The sequence below is a fragment of the Nomascus leucogenys genome, chromosome 21 (genome assembly GCF_006542625.1).
Source record: "Nomascus leucogenys isolate Asia chromosome 21, Asia_NLE_v1, whole genome shotgun sequence".
In the NCBI taxonomy this organism is placed as follows: Eukaryota; Metazoa; Chordata; class Mammalia; order Primates; family Hylobatidae; genus Nomascus; species Nomascus leucogenys.
In genome coordinates this window covers 8066483-8087623 of record NC_044401.1, presented here as the reverse complement: position 1 = coordinate 8087623, position 21141 = coordinate 8066483, and the positions used below count along the sequence as shown (strand labels likewise).

The 21141-nt window shown below is 38.4% G+C and overlaps 1 protein-coding gene across 1 annotated transcript in view; it reads right to left on the bottom strand.

Moving 5' to 3' along the window:
• The window catches only part of CFAP44 (cilia and flagella associated protein 44), a 151355-nt gene that overhangs the window by 22706 nt on the left and 107508 nt on the right, over positions 1-21141 (bottom strand). Inside the window, exons 26-28 of the mRNA XM_003261819.3 lie at positions 17777-18277; positions 15261-15464; positions 14095-14290 (exon numbers count right to left, since the gene is read on the bottom strand). Of these exons, the coding sequence (XP_003261867.1) occupies positions 14095-14290; positions 15261-15464; positions 17777-18277 (901 nt within the window). The remainder of the gene's footprint in view (positions 1-14094; positions 14291-15260; positions 15465-17776; positions 18278-21141) is intronic.

The window sequence follows — 21141 nt, the reverse complement described above, 5'->3', positions numbered from 1 at the left end:
CTGCCTCAGCCTCCCGAGTAGCTGAGACTACAGGTGCCCGCCACCATGCCTGGCTAATTTTTTTTTTTTTTTTTTTTTGTATTTTTAGTAGAGATGAGGTTTCACTGTGTTAGCCAGGATGGTCTCAATCACCTGACCTCGTGATCCGCCCACTTCAGCCTCCCAAAGTGCTGGGATTACAGGCATGAGCCACTGCGCCCGGCCTAAAGGAATTCAGTTTTAAAAGGGAAACAGAGCATAAAAGTTTGGAAAATTTGCAGCCTGACAATGTGATAGAAAAGAAAAACATATTTTCTGAGGAGAAATTCAAGCTGGTTGCAGAAATTTGCATAAGTAAATTGGAGAATGTAAATTCCCCATTGTCGTAGGGAATGTTAATCCCCAAGACAGTGGGGAATATATCTCCAGGGTATGTCAGAGGCCTTCATACAGCCCCTCCCGTCACAGGCCTGGAGGCCTAGAAGAAAATGGTTTCTTGGGTAGGGCCCAGGGTCTCCGTGCAGTGTGCAGCCTAGGGACTTGGTGCCCTGAATCCCAGTCGCTCCAGCCATGGCTGAAAGGGAACAATATAGAGGTGGGGCCATGGCTTCAGAGGGTGCAAGCTTCATGCCTTGGCAATTTCCACATGGTGTTGAACCTGTGAGTGCACAGAAGTCAATAATTCAGGTTTGGGAACCTCCGCCTAGATTTCAGAGGATGTATGGAAATGCCTGGATACCCAGGCAGAAGTTTGCTGCAGGGGTGGGGCACTCATGGATAACCTCTGGGGCAGTGCAGAAGGGAAATGTGGGGTCAGAGCCCCCACACAGAGTCCCTACTGGGGCACTGCCTAGTGGAACTGTGAGAAGAGGACCACTGTCCTCCAGGCCCCAGAATGGTAGATCCACCAACAGCTTGCACCATACACCTGGAAAGGCCGCAGACACTCAACGCCAGCCCATGAAAGCAGCTGGGACGGAGGCTGTATCCTGCAAAGCCACAGGGGTAGAGCTGCCCAAGACCATGGGAACCCACCTCTTGCATCAGAGTGACCTGGATGTGAGACCTGGAGTCAAAGGAGATCATTTTGGAGCTTTAAAATGTGACTGCCCTGCTGGATTTCAGACTTGCATGGGCCCTGTAATCTCTTTGTTTTGGTCAATTTATCCCATTTGCAATGGCTTTACTTACCTAATACCTGTACCCCCATATTATGTAGGAAGTAACTAGCCTGCTTTCGATTTTACAGGCTCATAGACAGAAGAGACTTGCCTTGTCTCAGATGAGACTTTGGACTGTGGACTTTTGGGTTAATGCTGAAACGAGTTAAGACTTTGAGGGACTTTTAGGAAGGCACGACTGGTTTTGAAATGTTAAGGACATGAGATTTGGAGGGACAAGGGGCAGAATGATATGGTTTGGCTCTGCGTCCCCACTGAAATCTCATCTTGAATTGTACTCCCATAATTCCCACATGTTGTGGGAGAGACCTGGTGGAAAATAATTTGAATCATGGGGGTGGTTTCCCCCATACTGTTCTCATGGCAGTGAATAAGTCTCACAAGATCTAATGGTTTTATCAGGGGTTTCCACCTTTGCGTCTTTCTCATTTTCTCTTGCCACCACCATGTAAGAAGTGCCTTTTGCCTCCCACCATGATTCTGAGGGATCCCCAGCCATGTGGAACTGTAAGTCCAATTAAACCTCTTTTTCTTCCCAGTCTCGGGTATGTCTTTATCAGCAGTGTGAGAACAGACTAATACACCAAGATAAAAACTCAATGAATGAACTCAACAGCAGAATAGAAAGGAGATAGGAGAGAATCAATAAATGTAAAGACTGAACAATAGACATCATCCAATTTGAACAACAGAAAGAAAAGAGCAAAAATGAAACAAAATAAAACCCTAGAGCCTCAGGGACCTTTTGGATTATAATGAAAGATCTAATATTTATGCCATCAGAGTACCAGAAGGAGAGAAGGAAGAGAATGAGGATGAAAACTTCCCTAATTTGCCAAAAGACAGGCTAAGGAATTTGAATTCCAAACAAGATACACCCAAATAAATTTACACCAAAACTCATCATAATCAAACTTCTGAAAACTAAAGACAAAGTCCTGAAAGCATCAACAGAAAAGTGACACATTAACTATAGGGGATAGACAACTTGTATAGCAGTGGATTTCTCATTAGAAACCATGGAAGCCAAAAGGAAATGACACAATGATTTTTCAAGTGCTGAAAGAAAAGTAGTGTCAACCTAGGATTCTATACCAAGTGAAAATGTCTTTCAAAAAGGGAAAAATGAAGACATTATCTGATTTTTTTAAAAAAATAAGAACATTTGTCACCAGTATGCCTATCCTAAAATAATGGATAAAGAAAATTCTCTAAACAGAAAGCAAATAATAAAAGAAGGAAACTTGGAACATCAGAAAAGAAGAACATGATAAGCAAAAATATGGGTAAATACAACAGGCTTTTCTCCTCTCTATGAGTGTTTAAATTATGTTTGATGACTGAAGCAAAAATATAACATTACTTAATGTGGTTCTAGATGTATGGAGTGGAAATACACAAGTATATTATAAATGGGGGAGGGTAAAGGGATGTAATGGTAAGTAAGGTTTTTATACTTCACTTAAACTGGTAAAATGATGTAAAATGATGGTAAAATGATGACATTGGTAGACTGGGATAAATGATGACGTTGGTAGACTGGGATAAATTATGTATATATAATGAAATATAAAGAGCAACAACTTAAACAGTTATACGAAGAGATGCATTCAAAAACTCTATAAAAAATTAAAATAGAATCCCCCAAAATATTCAAGTAACCCACAGGAAAGCAGGAAAAATTTTAAAAAAGAAAACAGAGAACATAAACAGAAAATAAAAATTAAATAATAGACAAGCTCTAAAATATTAACAATTGTATTAAATGTAAATGGTTTAAATACACCAAAGAAAAAACAGAGATTGCCAGGGTGAATGAAAAACATTATCCAATCATATGCTGACTACCAGAAATTTACTCCAAATCTAATGACAAGCAAATTCAAAGTAAATAGATGGAAAAAGAAATATTACACAAATTTTAATCAAAGCAAAGCAGGAGCAGCTATATTAATATCAGACAAATAGACTTTAGAGCAAAGAAAATTACCAGAAACAGAAAGAAACCTTATATAATGACAAAAATGTCAATTTACCAAGATGACATGACACTCGTAAATTTGTATGCATAAAACAACAGAGCTGTAAAATATTTGAAGCTCTGAAGATAGAAATAAAAGAAGAAATGAAACAATCCACAGTTGTATTTAGAGACCTTAACACCCTTCTCTCAACATTTGATAGAACAACTACATAGAAAAGCAGCAAGAATGTAAGAGACCTCAACAGCATCAACAACCAACAGGATTTAAATGACAGTAATTAAAACCCTCCACCCAAACAGCAGAATATACAGACAGTAGCTGACTTAAAACATTTTAACTTATAATTTTTCAGCTTTATGATGGTATGAAAGCAATACGCATTTGGTAGAAACCAGACTTCAAGTACTCATACAGCCATTCTGTTTCATTTTCAGTACAATGTTCAATAAATTATATGAGATATTCAATAGTTGATTATAAAATAGACTTTGTTTTAGATGATCTTGCCCAACTCCAGACTAACATAGGTGTTCCCAGCATTCTGAAATTAAGCTAAGCTTTAGGTGTATTAAATGCATGTTTGACTTGTGATATTTTCAATTTAAGATAGGTTTATCAGGACATACCCCATGGTGTATCAAGGAGCATCTATATATTCTTTGCAAGTGCCCAGAGAACAAATAACAAGATAGATCATATGTTAGACCATAAAACAAACCTTAACAATTACAAAAGAATTGAAATAATACAGAATATGTTCTCTGACCACAATGAAATCAAACTAGAAATCAATAACAGAAAGATAACAGAAAAATTCCAAAACACTTTAAACTAAACAACACATTTCTACACAATTAATGGGATACAGAGCAGGTCTCAATAAAAATTTTAAAAACACATTGACCAGAGTGAAAATAAAAAATCCAACTTAAAATTTGTGAGATGCAGCCAAAGCAGAGTTAAGAGGGAATTTATAGCACTAAATTAGAAAAGAAGAAAAATATCATCAATAATCTAAGCTCCCACAACAAAACCTAAATATAGAAGTATAAAATAAACCAAAAGCAAGCAGGAAAAAATGTAATCATAAAGATAAGGGCAGAAATCAATGAAATTAAAAGGAGAAAAACAATAAAGAAAATCCCTTATAATACAAGCTGGTTTGTTCTTGAAAGGATTAATTGAATTGGAAACCTCTAGCCAGACTGAAAAAAAAAAAGACACAAGTTACCAACATGAAGAATACAGCCGGGTGCAGTGGCTCAAGCCTGTAATCCCAGCACTTTGAGAGACCGAGGTGGGTGGATCACTTGAGGTCAGGACTTTGAGACCAGCCTGGTCAACATTGTGAAACCCCATCTCTACTAAAAATACAAAAATTAGCTGGGTGTGGTGGTGGGTGTCTGTAATCCCAGCTACTCAGGAGGCTGAGGCACGAGAATTGCTTGAACCTGGGAGGCGGAGGTTGCAGTGAGCCAAGATCACGCCACTGCACTCCAGCCTGGGCAACAGAGCGAGACTTTGTCTCAAAAAAAAAAAAAAAAAAGCAACAGGACAAACAGACAAGATGGCCTTAGAAACAGCCAGGAAGTGCCACTCCCACTGAGATAGCCTAAATTATGGAGTAAACCACCATAATTTAAAAATATCTCCAGAGAGAAAATGCCAAGAGTGAATTGAGAGGCAACAGCGAAGGTGAGGCTGAAGAGGAAAGAAGCTGGGAACCCTGAACAGGGTAACCAAACACCAGGGCTCTCCCCAAACAGCTACTGGGAAAGGAATGAGTAAGGGAACTGAGGGATGGCTTACTCTTACCACAGACCTCTGGAATCCTGCTATAGGGGACCCCATGACTCTCATGGATGTGTGACCTGGCAGGGGGATCTCCCCAGGGAGCAGGCAGAGACAGGCCTTCAGATGACATGGATCCTGAGTGCTTTTGTGCATTGGGCAGCTCTGGCAGAGAGCGGCCATAGACACTCATTCCCCAGAGTTCCTCATCCCTCTCTGGGAGGCATGGGCTCCAGCTGACCTCCAAGCCAGGAGAGAGCAGGGCCGGCTTCCCTGTGGGACTGGGGCACATCTTCTCTGCAAGCCCTCCTGTCTGCCAGTCATTCCCGGGGTCCATGCCTCGCCACCCTGCAGGAGCAGGTACACAACACAGCCTTTGCAGCCCAGCCTGAGTGCATTGCTGCACCTGAGTAGTTTCCTGGGAACCGCGGAGCAAATCGGATCCCCCAGTGCAGCTGGAACCTGATCCTGACCCTGAATCTCAAGATATCCCAGTGTCTCCAGGGCCGTGGTGCACAGCTCAAGAGCATGGAGCCAAGATCTATGGCCAGCACTTGAGTTGGGGAGGAGCCCTCACTCTCAGAGAGTATTGAGAGGGGTGAGACGCATGGGTTCCTGGGCTGGGGTGAGTGGGGCTTTCTTCCTTTGCAGGGCAGTCCAGAAAGGATGTTGCATATCTCCCTGCTACAGTCTTTGTGGAAGGGAGCCCCATGGCCTGGAACACCCAACAACAACAAAAACACAGGCACAGTGCCAGTGATTGGAGGGGGCTCCCCCAAGGCCCAGGAGTGGACCTGGTGAGTGGGCCATCTCTCCCACTCCCTCACCCCTACTTCAGAGCACACCTGCAAACACAAGGAAATACTAAAGAGCTGTGCAGCTGGGTATTAACACAGCTACTGGGCACTACTGTTATTTTTTTTTTTTATGACAAACATGAAATTCAGAATCTGGATGACTGGAAGCTCGTCAAGATTCAGGAGATAGTTGAAACCCAATTCAAGAAATTCAGTAAAATGATCCAAGAGCTGAAAGATGAAATAAGAAAGAAGAAAACCAAATTTTTAAAGTTTTTAAACATTTTCAGAAAGAAGAAAACCGAACTTCTAGAGCTAAAAAACTCACTACAAGAATTTCGTAATATGATTGGAATATTAACAGCAGAATAGACTAAGATGAGGAAAGAATCTCAGCTCGAGGAATGCTTCTTTGAATCAACTCAGACAAAAGTAAAGAAAAAAATTAAATGAACCAAATCTCTGAAAAATATGAGATTCTATAAAGAGAATAAATCTATGACTCATTGGTACTCCTGAGAAAGAAGGAGAATAAGCAACTTGGAAAATATATTTGAGAATATAGTCCACAAAAATTTCCCTAATCTTATTAGAGAGTTTGAAATACAAACTCAAGAAATACAAAGAGCCCCAGCTAGATGCTATACAAGATGACCATTCCCAAGGCACACAGTCATCAGATTCACCAAGGAAAATGCAAAAGAAAAAAATCTTAAAGGCAGCTAAAGAGAAAGGTCAAGTCACACACAGAGAGAACCCCATCAGGCTAGCAGCAGACCTCTGAGCAGAAATCTTACAAGCAAGAAGAGACTGGGGGCCTATTTTCAGTGTCCTTATAAAGAAAATAAATTCGAACCAAGAATTTCACATCCTGCCATACTAAGTTTCATAAGTGAAGGAGAAATAAAATCCTTCTCAGGCAAGCAAATGCTGAGGGAATAAGTTTCAACTAGACCAGTCTTACAAGAGGTCCTTAAGGGAGTATTAAACATGGACTCAAAAAAAATAAATAAATAAACCCTGCTACCACAAAAACACACTTTAGCACACAGCTGACAGGCACTATAAAGCAACTACAAAATCAAGTCTACATAACAACCAGCTAACATCATGATGACAGGATCAAAAATCACACGTATCAATACTAACCTTGAATGTAAATGGGCTAAACACCCCACTTAAAAGTTAGAGTGCCAAAATGGATAAAAAGACAAGAACCAACCATCCATTGTCTCCAAGAGGCCCATCTCAGATATAATTATACCAATCAGCTCAAAGTAAAAGGATGGAGAAAGATCTACCATGTAAATGGAAAACAAAAAAAGGGCAGGAGTTGCTATTCTTATATCAGATAAAACAGACTTTAAACCAATAAAAATTAAGAAGGATAATGAAGAGCATCACATAATGATAAAGAGTGCAATCCAACAGGAAGGCTTAACTATCCTAAATATATATGCACCCAACATTGGAGCACCCAGATTCATAAAACAAGTTCTTCCTGGCCTATAAAAAGACTTAGACAACCACACAATAATAGTGTGAGACCTCAACATCCCACTGACAGTATTAAGACAGCTCATCAAGGCAGAAAACTAACAAAAAAACTCTGGACTTAAACTCGACCAATTGGACCTAATACACATCTACAGAACACTCAATCCAACAACTTAGAATATACATTCTTCTCATCTGCACACAGAATGTATTCTAAGATTGACCACATGCTTGGTCATAAAGCAAGAAGAAAAGAAATAACTATAATTAGAGAAGAACTTAATGAAGATAAGATATAAAAATCCATACAAAAGATTCATGAAACCAAGAGGTTTTTTCAAAAAAATAAACAAGATTGCTATATCACTAGTTAGATTAACAAAGAAAAGAAAATGAGAAGATCCAAATAAGTACAATTAGAAATGACAAAGATGGCTTTACAACTCATCCCACAGAAATACAAAAGATAATCAGAGACTATTTATGAACACTTCTGAGACTATTATGAACACTTCTATGAACACAAACCAGAAAATCTAGAGGAAATGGATAAATTCCTGGAAATACATAATCTCCCAAGATTGAATAAGGAAGAGGTTAAAACAGTGAATAGAACAATATTGAATTCTGAAATTGAATCAGTCATAAAAAATATATAACAATAAAAAAAAGCCCTGAGTCAGATGAATTCACAGCTGAATTCTACCAGACATACAAAGAAGAATTGGTACCAATTCTACTGAAACTATTGCAGAAAATTGAGGAGGTATATTAGTCTCTCTCTCTCTCTCTCAATATATATAGATCTATATTTGTTCTGGCAACCGCAGAGCAAATCGGATCACCCAGTGCAGCTGGAACCTGACTCTGACCCTGAATCTCAAGATATCCCAGTGTCTCCAGGGCCGTGGTGCGCAGCTCAAGAACATGGAGCATATATATCTTATATATCTTAATGAAGTTATATATATGTATAAATATAATGAAGATATATATATATAGATGTATATTATTAAGTATTAAGGAGTTTATTAAGTATTAAGTCACATGATCACAGGGTCCTACAATAGGCTATCTGCAAGCTGAGGAGCAAGGAAAGCCAGTCCAAGTCCCAAAACTGAAGAACTTGGAGTCCAATGTTCGAGGGCAGGAAGGGTCTAGCATGGGAGAAAGATGTAGGCTGGGAGGCTAGGCCAGTCTGGTTTTTTCACATTTTTCTGCCTGCTTTATATCCTAGCCACACTGGCAGCTAATTAGAGGTGCCCACCCAGATTAAGGGTGGGTCTACCTTTCCCAGCCCACTGACTCAAAAGTTAATCTCCTTTGGCAGCACCCTCACAGACACACCCAGGATCAATACTTTGCATCCTTCAATCCAATCATGCTGACACTCACCATCACAGGAAGGATTCCTCCCTAAAACATTCTATGAAACCAGCATCAGCCTAACATCAAAATTTTTTGGCAGAGATATGATGAAGAAAGAAAACTTCAGGCTAATATCTCTGATGAGCATAGATGCAAAAATATTCAACAAAATACTAGCAAACCAAATCCAGCAGCACATCAAAAAGTTAATTCACCATGATCAAACAGGCTTTATTCCTGGGATGCATGATTGGTTCAACATACGTAAATCAGTAAATGTGATTTGCCACATAAACAGAATTAAAAGCAAAAACCATGTGATCATCGTAACAGACGCAGAAAAAGTTTTCAAGAAAATCCAACATACCTTCATGATAAAAATCCTTGACAGACTAGGCATCGAGGAAACATACCTCAAAATAATAAGAGCTCTATGTCAAACCCATATAGCCAGCATCATACTGAATGGGCAAAAGTTGGAACCATTCTTCTTGAGAAGCAGAACAAGGCAAGAATGCCTACTCTCACCATTCTATTCAACAAAGTACTGGAAGTCTTAGCCAGAGCAATCAGGTAACAAACAGAAATAAAAGGCATCTAAACAGGAAAATAAGTCAAAATAACTCTCTTTGCTGATGATATGATTCTATACTTAGAAAACCCCAAAGATTGCCAAAAGGCTAGTAGGACTGGTAAATATTTTTAGCAAGGTTTTAGACTACAAAATCAATATGCACAAATCAGTAGCATTTCCACACATCAATAATGTACAGTCTGAAAATCAAATCAAGAATATAATCCCACTTACAATAGTGACAATAAAAATGAAATACCTAGGAACATAGCTAATCAAAGAGGTGAAAGATCTCTACAAGGAGAATTACCAAACACTGCTGAAAGAAATCAGAGATGACAAAAATAAATGGAAAAACATCCCATGCTCATAGATTAGAAGAATCAATATCATTAAAATGGCATATCCTCCAAAGCAATCTACAGATTCAATGCTACTCCTATCAAATTAGCAACATCACTTTTCCCACAACTAGAAAAAACTAAAAACTATTCTAAAATTCGTGTGGAACCAAAAAGGAGCCCAAATAGCCAATGCAATCCTAAAGATAATCCACAAAGCTGGACGCGTCACACTACCTAACTTCCGTTATAAAGCTGTAGTAACCAAAACAGCACAGTACTGGTACAAAAACAGACAGACACATAGACCAAAAGAACAGAACAGAAAACTCAGAAACAAAGTTGTGCACCTACAACCATCTTATCTTCAACAAGGTTGACAAAAACATGCAATGGAGAAAGAAGTTCCTATTCTATAAATGGTGTTAGGACAACTGGCTAGCCATAGACAACATACAGAATGGAAGAAAATATTCACAAGCTATGCATCCAACAAAAGACTAATATCCAGAACCTGTAGCAAAAAAACAAATAACTCCATTAAACAATGGGCAAAGGACATGAACAGACACTTCTCAAAAGATGACCTACAAGCAGGCAACAAACATGAAAAAAATGCTCATCATCACTAATCATCAGAGAAGTGCAAATCAAAACCACAATGAGATACCATCTCACACCAGTCAGAATAACTATTATTAAAAAGTCAAAAAAGAGACTGGTGAGGCTATGGAGAAATGGGAGCACTTATACACCATTAGTGGGAATGTAAATTAGTTCAGCCACTGTGGAAAGCAGTTTGGAGGTTTCTCAAAGAACTTAAAAATGAGCCATGATTTGACCCAGCAATCCTAATACTGAGTATATACACAAAGGAAAATAGATCATTATACCAAAAAGACATATGCACTCATGTTCATTGCCATGTGTATTAGTTCGTTCTCACACTGCTAATAAAAACATACCCAAGACTGGGTAATTTATAAAGGAAAGAGGTTTAATTGACTCACAGCTCAGCATGGCTGGGGACGCCTCAGGAAACTTAAAATCACAGTAGAAAGGGAAGCAAACATGTCCTTCTCCATATGGCAGCAGGAAGGAGAAGTGCAGAGTGAAGTTGGGGAGGGGGGAAGCCCCTTATAAAGCCATCAGATCTCATTAGAACTCACTCATCATGAGAATAGCAGCATGAGGGTAACCACTCCCATGATTCAATTACCTCCAACCAGATCCCTCCCATACATGTGGGGATTATGGGGACCACAATTCAAGATGAGATTTTGGTAGGGACACAGCCAAACCATAACACTGTGCTATACACAACAGCAAGGACATGGAATCAACCTAGGTGCCTATCAATGATGGGTTGGACAAAGAAAATCTACATATACATCATGGAATACTATACAGCCATAAAAAAAGAATGAAATCATGACTTTTGCAGCAACATGGATGGAGCTGGAGTCAATAATCCTAAGTGAATTCACACAGGAACAGAAAACCAAATACTACTTATTTTCATTTATAAGTGAGAGCTAAAAACATTGAGCACACATGGACGTAAACACGGGAACAATAGACATTGCAGACTATTAGAGTGGTGAGGGAAGGAGGGGGGCATTGGCTGAAAACTACCTATTAGGTACTATGCTCACTACCTGGGTGCAATATACCAATGTAACAATCCTGCACACATAACCCCTGTATCTAAAATAAAAGCTGAATTTTTTTTTAGAAAAAAAGAATGCAACAGGTGATATTACTACAGACCCTGTAGACACTAAAAAGAAGGATATTCATGCATTAATTTGGCATCTTAGATGAAATATACCAATTCCTCAAAAAACCACAAACTACCATGACTCACCCAATATGAAATAGATCATTTGGGCTGGGCACGGTGGCTCATGCCTGTAATCCCAGCACTTTGGGAGGCCAAGAGTGGTGGATCACAAGGTCAGGAGATCAACACCATCCTGGCCTACATGGTGAAATCCTGTCTCTACTAAAAATACAAAAAAATTAGCTGGGCATGGTGGCACGTGCCTGTAGTCCCAGCAACTCAGGAGGCTGAGGCAGGAGAATCGCTTGAACCTGGGAGGTGGATGTTGCAGTGAGCAGAGATCACACCGCTGCACTCTAGCCTGGTGACAGAGCAAGACTCCATCTCAAAAAAAAAAAAAAAAAAAAAAAAAAAGAAAGACATAGATCATCTGAACAGCCCTATAACTATTAAGAAAGTTGAATTTGTAATTTAAACTCCCCCAAAAGAAATCTTCAAATCCAAAAACTTTCACTGGTGAATTCTCCTAAGTGTTTAAAGAATAATTACCACCAATTCCATGCAAGATCTTCCAGAAAATCAAATGGAAAAGAAAATTTTCTGATTCATATTATGAAGCTAGTTTTTATTACCCTGATACTAAAACCAGACAAAGACAGTACAAAAAATGAAAACTACAAAAAAAGATCTTCATGAATATAGACAAAAAATTTCTTAATGAAATATTAGCAAATAGAATTAATCAATATATAAAAAGAATTTTGCACTATGCCAAGGAAGGTTTATTTCAGAAATGCAATTCTGATTTAATAATCCATAATTAGCCAATGTAATCTACCATATTAATAGGCTAAAAAGAAAATTACATAATCGTGAATCAATGTAGACAGGCATCTGACAAATTTCCACCCCCATTCCTGAAAAAAATTCATGAAAAAGAGGAACAGAGGGGAACTTCCTTAACTTAATAGAGTATCTATAAAACACCTATAGATAACATTATACTTAATATTGAAAATAAAGCAAGAACGTCAGCTCTCAGCACTCTCATAGTACTGGATGTTCTAGCCATGCAATAAGACAAGAAAATGAAATAGGCATCCTGATCAGAAATAAATAAATAAAACTGCCTATATTTGCAGATGAAATTATTAGGTGAAATTATTTTCCCATTATTAATGGCAAAACCCACAATTACTTTTGCACCAACCTAATATAATCACATAGAAATTCCCAAGGAATCTATCAAAACCTCTTAGAACTAATAAGTAAGGTTACAGGATATCAGCTAAGCATGTAAAAATCTATTAGTAGCAATGAACATGAGGACACTGAGATTAAAAATACAGCATCACTTAAAATCACTAAAAAAGGGGTCGGGCACAGTAGCTCACGCCTGTAATCCCAGCACTTTGGGAGGCCGAGGTGGGCAGATCACAACAAGGTCAAGAGATTGAGACCATCCTGGCTAACACAGTGAAACCCCGTCTCTACTAAAAATAGAAAATTAGCTGGGCGTAGTGGTGGGCGCCTGTAATCCCAGTTACTCGGGAGGCTGAGGCAGGAGAGTGGTGTGAACCCGAGAGGCGGAGCTTGCAGTGAGCCAAGATCACACCACTGCACTCCAGCCTGGGTGACAGAGCCAGACTCCGTCTCAAAAAAAAAAAAAAAATCACTAAAAAAGGAAACAGGTGTAAATCTAACAAAACATGAACATGAATTATATACTGAATACTAGTATACAATTTTGATCAAAGAAACTGAGGTTCTAAATAAATAGAGACATATTGTGCCTTTTTTTTTTTTTTGGAGATGGGGTCTTGCTCTGTCGCCCAGGCTGGAGTTCAGTGGCATGATCTCGGCTCACTGCCAGCTCTGCATCCTGGCTTCACGCCATTCTCCTGTCTCAGCCTCCCGAGTAGCTAGGACTACAGCATATTGTGCTTTCTAATGGAAAACTCAATGTAGTAAAGATACCAGTTGTCTCCAAATTAATATACAGTTTTAACACAATTACTACCAAATTTCCAACAAGATTTTTTGTAGATATAAACAAGATTATTCTAAAATATGGAAATATCAAGGAACTAGAATAGCTACAACAATTTTACAAAAGAAGAATAAAGTAGGAGGAGATAGTCTACCTGATTTAAGGGCTCAATATGTAGCTACAATAATCAAGACCGTAGTATTGGTGAAAAGATTGACACATAGATCAGTGTAACAGAATACAGAACCTAGACATACATCCACACAAAGATGCCCAAATGATCTTGACAAAGATCAAAGCAATTCAGTTGAAGAGAGAAAACCTTTTCAACAAATGATACTACAGTAAATGAAAAGGTAAGCTACACACTAGGAAAAAATATTTGCAAACCACGTATCTGACACAGGACTAGTATACAGAATATATAAAGAACTCTCCAAACTCAACAGTAAAAAAAGCAAATGATCCTATTCAAACATGGGCAAAAGGAGACATTTCACCAAACAAGATATACATATGGCAAATAAACACATAAAAAGATGTGCTTATTAACTTAAACTACACTATGCTAACTCATACCAGATACACATAAACACATGCACGCAGGTGCAAACAAACACGCACACAGATTAACTCCAGGTGTTGGAAGACCTTAAGGTTTATGTCTTCTCCTCTTTAGCCCCCACAGCATCTCTACATTGCCCATGTTACAGTGAAAAAAATAGGGTATCTAACAGGTCCCTTAGTTACCTCTGTATTTCATGTTAATGAGAGAAAATAAGATCGTATGCAAGAAAGAAATACAAACCAGCATCTCCTTCAACTTCTTTTTTCTTTACCCGTTTAATCTTCTTCTTTAGGACCTTCATGAGGAAGTTTGCAAATTTATTGTTTTCTCCAATGGCTGCTTGAAAACCAGCATAGAGTGCCTTTTCTTGCTCCTGGAGTTTGGTGATTTCATTCTTTTTCTCTTCCATCTCTTTAAGAGTTTCATTTATTTTCCACTAAATGAATAAAAACAAGGACAAATGATAAATATTTCTGATAAACCAAGTTCAGAGAGCAATGTACTTTACAATGCAAGGTTACAGTTTACAAATACATTTTTTAAAACTTCTTAAAAGAAGTTTACATTTCTGATGTTTGCAGAGCCATCCATTTATTGGTTAAAATTTTATAATTCCTTTGTAAAAATCAGTTATGTTTAGAACTAGAAAATCAGCTTTTTAGTGCTAAGCATCCCCCCAAAATCTAAATTAAATTGAAACTTTTCCTTGAAATTCCTTAAATTGAATATGTGGATGTCAGCTAATATTTTTGCATGTGTAGTCTCAAAAACCAATGAATTTTTTGTATTGATATATAACTAAAACAAAGAGACAGATAATTTCTAGTGAAGCTAATATACCTAAAAAGGAATGTTACTATTTAGCATATACTATCTGTTTAATAGAATCTTTCTTCTTTTAAAACAAAGCTAGTATAATTTATTTTCTGAAATTTAATATACAAATATAACAAAGGAACCTCATTTCTTATGATATTCAATCATATATTACACTGAAGCTATCACATTTAAGAAACTCACCAGCTTCTTTTTCAGTTATTTTCATAAGGATAACATATAATCAAAACTCAATTTTGTATCACAGCTTACTTTTTTATTTTTTAGGGAACCCAGCTCACCAGGCTGGAGTAGAGTGGCACAATCAAAGTCTCACTTTTGAAAATTTTATTCTCCTACCTTACAGAATATCAGACCAAATTTACTAAAAAATCTAAATCATTTCTCTTTGACCATGAATACTAAAGACGGAGAGTAGGTAGGAATAACAGGAAAAAGGAGGAGGGGAAAGAAGACAAGAAAGAGATGAGGGCTAGAACAAGTGGGAGATTTGAGTTAAGAAGAAAAAGAAATCAAGTTTCTCCATAACTAAGGAAGCAGCCAGCTAGGATTCTTCTGCCCACGCATACTTGCATGTACTGTTCCTCTTTGTCTAAGGAATTAACACGTTCTTGAAGTATGTTCTCCTGTTTTTCAAAATTCTTCAGGAGAAGTATTTCTTGAAATAAGGTGACATGGTGCAGGTCAGATAATTTCATCTGAGTATCTAGTTTCAGTTTCTGATGTCTAAGGAGACGGAGTTCTGCATCGAAAGTGACAACCAGTTCTTTGATCTGAGATGGAAAAAATATTTGAGGCTATGTTAGAAGACTAGATAAATGCATTTTTAAACTATCTAACAGTACTAATTTGTATGAAATCATTTTTTATTATGCCCTTATGGATGGAGAATTGTGTGTGTGTGTACAGTCACAAAAATAAATTCATTAATGGCATTAAGTTTACATAAATTTATTAAGTGGTAGGAATTGTGTAACTAGAAGTCCTTCCACCTATTTCTTCACCATTGACTAAGCCATCAATCAAGAATGCCCTTCTTGCTGTACTGTGTAGCTTATGAGCTCTCTGAGTGGGTAGTGTTTCTATCCATCTCCTCTTTATTCTCCATAGTATCTCTACAATCCCTTTTATATAGTAAGCACAAATAAATACGTTTCCCAACTTCTTATGTTGAAAATTTTCAAACCCACAGAATGGTAAATATTTTAAATAGACAAAATAATCATTGAGCCACAAAAAATCTGTTCAATCTTTTCCTAAGATTGAAGAAATTAAGGTCAAAGGTAGTTTTCCTGATAAGAGCCTAAGTATCCCAAGTCCTGGTCCAGACTTTAATCCATTATGATCCTTCTAATTTTAAGTCCTCAGTTTTGTTCTGATTTTGGAACAGCTTTCCCCCCTAGTATCACAAAGGAGATGAAGAGGTCAAGAGAGAGCCCCAAGGGCTGATTCTCCTGAGGAAACTGGAACAATAGGAAGAGACAAACCATTCTATGTTTTTAATTAGTTTGTACATGATAGGTGGCCTCAACTGTCAAAAGCCTGTAGTAAGTGAGGACCCAGACTGGGGCTGAGGAGGGAAAGAGATCTGTGGGTTTGGAGCAGTGAAACTACCAGAGAAATTTAGAGAGCTGAAAAAAAAAAAAAAACAGAGAAGAAAAAATTAAACTTTTAAGTAACTATCGCTATAGACTATATGTTTGGGCTCCCCTTTAAAGCATATTTAACAAACTTGAATTATTCCTGCATTTATTTGGAGGCAGGTCTATATTTTCTTCAACGCAACACCATTCTTAAACTGGACCACATACGTCTCCAAGTCTGTAAGGATTACACTTGTTTTATTCTCTCCAATCCCAATAGCCTATAAGCTTTGTGAAGATAGAGAACATGTCTTTCTTAAGAATTGTTGTATCCCTAATCCTATCTATCAGTGTCCCTGCATACAGAACATCCAATAAATATTTGTTAAATTAATAAATTAGTTACAATTAAATCAATCAAAACCTTTGACTGAATATCTATTATATGTTTGACATTGTCCTAGACTATGTGGAGGAATCAGAAGAAGTATATGTGGCCCTTTGCTCAAGAATTGTGTAATCTAATTTTCAAAACAATACTAATACCCCCGAAACAGCAAGGAAAATTAGTGTAAAACATGAGATGCTTATTACAGGTGCAACTGGAGTTTAGAAACAAGGACAGCATAAGTAATGTGGGCGGAAAATGCTGGAGAGGGTTTGGAACTGAGCTGTGCTTTGAATGATGACTCAACTCTGGAAGGAAGTCATTACTGGTAGAAGGAAACAGCAAAGGAAAAAGCACAGATATAAAACTCAGAATGGTGTGGGAGGAAAAGGTGGAGTGGAGAGGGCAAGAGCAGTGAGAAAATAGGGCTGGACAAAGAAGAGATAATGGTGAAGAATAAGGCTGGGAAGCTATTGAGGGCATCACCACAGGGTGGAGCTGGAAAGACACACTGAGGAAAGGGAATCCACATGGCTGGCAGCAGAAAGTTATCTATCCAAGAAAGGTTCTTCTCCTGCCCAACAGGCCCTAGTCTGGTCATGATTTTCCTAGAAATAAAAATAGTCGTCATTCCAGTTCCAGAACAATCTCAAACCCAGTAATTACCATAAACACTTCTACTAATGCAACAAACCACACATTAGAGAAAAAGGATGGTGTGAAAAGCAGAGGGTGTCCTGTTTCCCTGGAAAATTCTTAACTATGTTCTATCCATCATCTATGTTCCATCCATCATCTAAAAGCTGCTCCTCCACTTCCCCTTTACGATGACTTCAGTTAGATGCCAAGTAACTGAAACATGGGCTTCCCCTTCATTCTTTGTCAGCTTTCCAAAACAAAAAGTTTAAAAACTCTGTAGTTCTGGGAAGAGCACGATGATTTCCAGAAGGCCAAGGATGGGGAGGAAGCCAAGCCATCACTGAGTGGTGAGCTGGTCAGGGTTTGGGAAAGGTTCATGCAGATAAATTTTAAATAAATAAACAAAAAACCCAACCCAATTTTTTCCCTTCTCTTCTCTCTTTCAGCTTTAACTAGGAACAGGTTCACTGCTTACCCTGTTGACCAAATACTGTTGCATGTACACATGTTTAATCTCGTCTCTCTTCATAATTTCCAGCTCCACATCCGTTGGCTCTGCTTTTTCAAATTCCATACACTTTGGTATATCTAGGCTGAATGTTGATGCCTTTGATGACCTAGATATTGAATCGCGGGTTGTCAAATCCCCATCCTTTCCAGAAGAGAGCTTGAGGAATCCTCCACCTGGACCTCCAGACCCTATCTGTTCCACTCCGGGGGACTTCTCATCGTTACTTTGCATTTGCTGTTGCTTAAAATTTAGGAGAGTTTCTTCATCATACTGAAATCTCTTTTCTGGAACTTCTTCTGGGTGTATCTGAGGAATTTTGGGAATGGGTATGTGCTTGGATATGTGAAGAGTCGACTGAATGTTCTTCAGTTCTTGTACCAGGCACTGTATTTCCTCAACAACAGCCACTTTAAGGTCTCTAAGAGAGAGAATGCACTTGTTCATGTGCCTTTTATTTCCATGGACCTGAAAAAAAGAAGAGGAAGGAAACAACAGTACAACCCTCTGACAAATAACTGTATGGAATATGATCTGCTCTTTTCCCTTGCTGAAAGGCCTAGCAAAAATTCAAGATAAAAATTCATCTGATCATACCTTTTTACCACCAAGTTTCCCTTTACTCTAATATTTAGGATTTTTTCCATTTAGACCCTCCAAGATGGAAGGACAGTCTAGATGTGACCTCTGGTATCTCTCGGCTTCCCAAAATTTGTTCCCTCCAGCTGGCTCGTGTGGCTGAGTTCCCCTGTCCTCCTTTATCACTCCATGGAAGTCCTTCCAGGAGCCTTATTCAAGCTGGATACTCTCTCCAGGGAGGAAGGGGAAGGCCATTAATTCATTTTCCTCCTGGAACTTTGAATCCCTTTGACAGACTCACTTAGGGCTGCCCACCTAGGCCCAAACTACAGGTTAGCCTATCTTCATTCTGTATTTTGGCCACATGATTATTGTTACTCTTTGTGTAGGCAAGGCCATGATTCTGAATTTCAGTAGCATGTCACACCAAGAGACTGCAGGATCCTTCCTTCATTCCTTCTCCATTTATCAAAGCCAAGCTGTGCCTCTGCTTCCAGGCACAGAGGCTATACAATACCATTGCTCTTTCATTACCAGCTGTCTCCCTGGTCTGTGTTTTCTAAATGCCATTCCGAGAGCCTGAGAGCACATGCAACCCTACCCTACTTCCTGTGTGCAGTTAGGCTACTAGATTGTCCAAAGGCCATTAAGTGTTACTTTGCATAAACATACAGTTTTTTAAAGATCAAAAGTCACTCCTTCAAGCAGTCTTACAAAAGCTACATATATATTTACTATCTGCAACACAGAAAACTGTATCAAGATAGAGGAAATGTTCTGCAACTTGAAAATAAACCTTTAAACCACTAAGGTTTAAACTCAAAAGCCAGCAGTTGGGTGAATGGACAACCACCTCTGAAGTGTCTGAGGGACTGCAGATTAGGCCACCAAGAACAAACCCAAATCACTGATGGCTGCAAGGCCTACCTCTTTAAGGAGCCTCTTCACACATCAACCCTTTCTTTCTAGTTTTTCAAATACCACACAAACCTAAATACTGGCTGAGAAAAAAGACGAATAATACACTATTTTAAAAATATTTAATACTTTTCAATGGTTTTCAATTTGACCATGACAATAAAGACCATTTATGGATTTTGACCATTAAATTAACCCTATGAGGTATACCAGACATGTCTTATTGTTAATTGGTATTAATACTCTTTTTATAGATGAAATAAAAGGCTTAGGGAGATTTATATGACTTAGCAAAGTTCACATGGCTATTAAGTGGCAGAGATGGAAACAGAACTCCAGTCTTCTGACTTATAGAAAAAGGTGTTCTATGTGATTTTATTTTATTTTTATTTTATTTTTTTTGAGACGGAGTCTTGCTCTGTCCCCCAGGCTGGAGTGCAGTGGCGCAATCTCGGCTCACTGCAAGCTCCGCCTCCCGGGGTTCACGCCATTCTCCTGCCTCAGCCTCCCGAGTAGCTGGGACTACAGGCGCCCGCCAACACGCCCGGCTAATTTTTTTTTTTTGTATTTTTAGTAGAGACGGGGTTTCACCCTGTTAGCCAGGATGGTCTCGATTTCCTGACCTCGTGATCCGCCCGCCTCGGCCTCCCAAAGTGCTGGGATTACAGGCTTGAGCCACCGCGCCCGGCCATGATTTTATTTTAATAAAACAAATTTCAGTGTAATGCAATTAAGTTGAAGATATCATACCTGCCCATCTCCTCTAGCTAGAGTATGAAATTTCAGATTGGATAAATTGTTGGTCATAAGAACATTTCTCTACAATGATGTATGTAACATGATGAATAAATAAAAATTACCTAGAAGAACAACTAGGAAAACAATCCAAATGGTCATTACTAAAATGTCCAAATTTTCCATTTTGATGAGAAACACACAGTTATGAGTTATGAAAATGGATTTATGGATATGAATTGCCAAACCAGGACCCTTATGCTGCTGGGATGCATCTCTTTGGTGAAACAGAAAAAGACACCCCTTCCTCAGGATATTTCATTTTCATTTGTCAGAAAATTATAAAATATTCAAAAATACTATTAATATATCTGTGATGTGATTGGCACCCTCTCCAAAGTGATGCCTTGAAACGTGCAACCTCCACAACCACATTACGTTACCATGTATCAAGTTCTCCTAAAAGTAGTAGCTCAGATGACCTTTAAGCCTTTAAGTATAAAAAGTCACTTGTCAGTTCAAATGGTGATTAAAGAATTAATATAGCAGGAAGAGGAACATTCATAAGAAAATGGGCACCAGAATGATCAGGATGATTGAAAGTGGTTTAGAGGAATGTGGAGAAAATAACAAAGAAATATATTAGTTTGTTAGCATTGAGTTGCCTAGAAAAGTTTGGAAGTCCTACAAAAAAAGGCTAAACAACGGCCTTTTAAATCTAAGTCCTTAGTGGTCCATGGCAACGAAAAACTACATCCAATGAGGATTTGTTTGAATTTCAGAGGTTCAAAGTCCACAAAATATAAGCTTACCCATGAAACTGGTACTGAAACATGGTATTTTAAGGAAAGCTCAAAGACAGAATGAGTCTTCTGGGAAATGCTAACTCAACAAAGATGTATTAATACTTCTAATAAGGCCACAGCAAAAAAAGAGATAGAGACGTTCATCAGAGAGTCAAACTCCAACCTAGATTACCAGATATCCTTGATGACCCTGCCATACCTGTCAGGTAATACCTATCTATAACCCTCAGATACACTATAAGTATTTGCAGCTGGTTCTTCCATATTAGCTGACTAACCATGGGCAAATCTCTT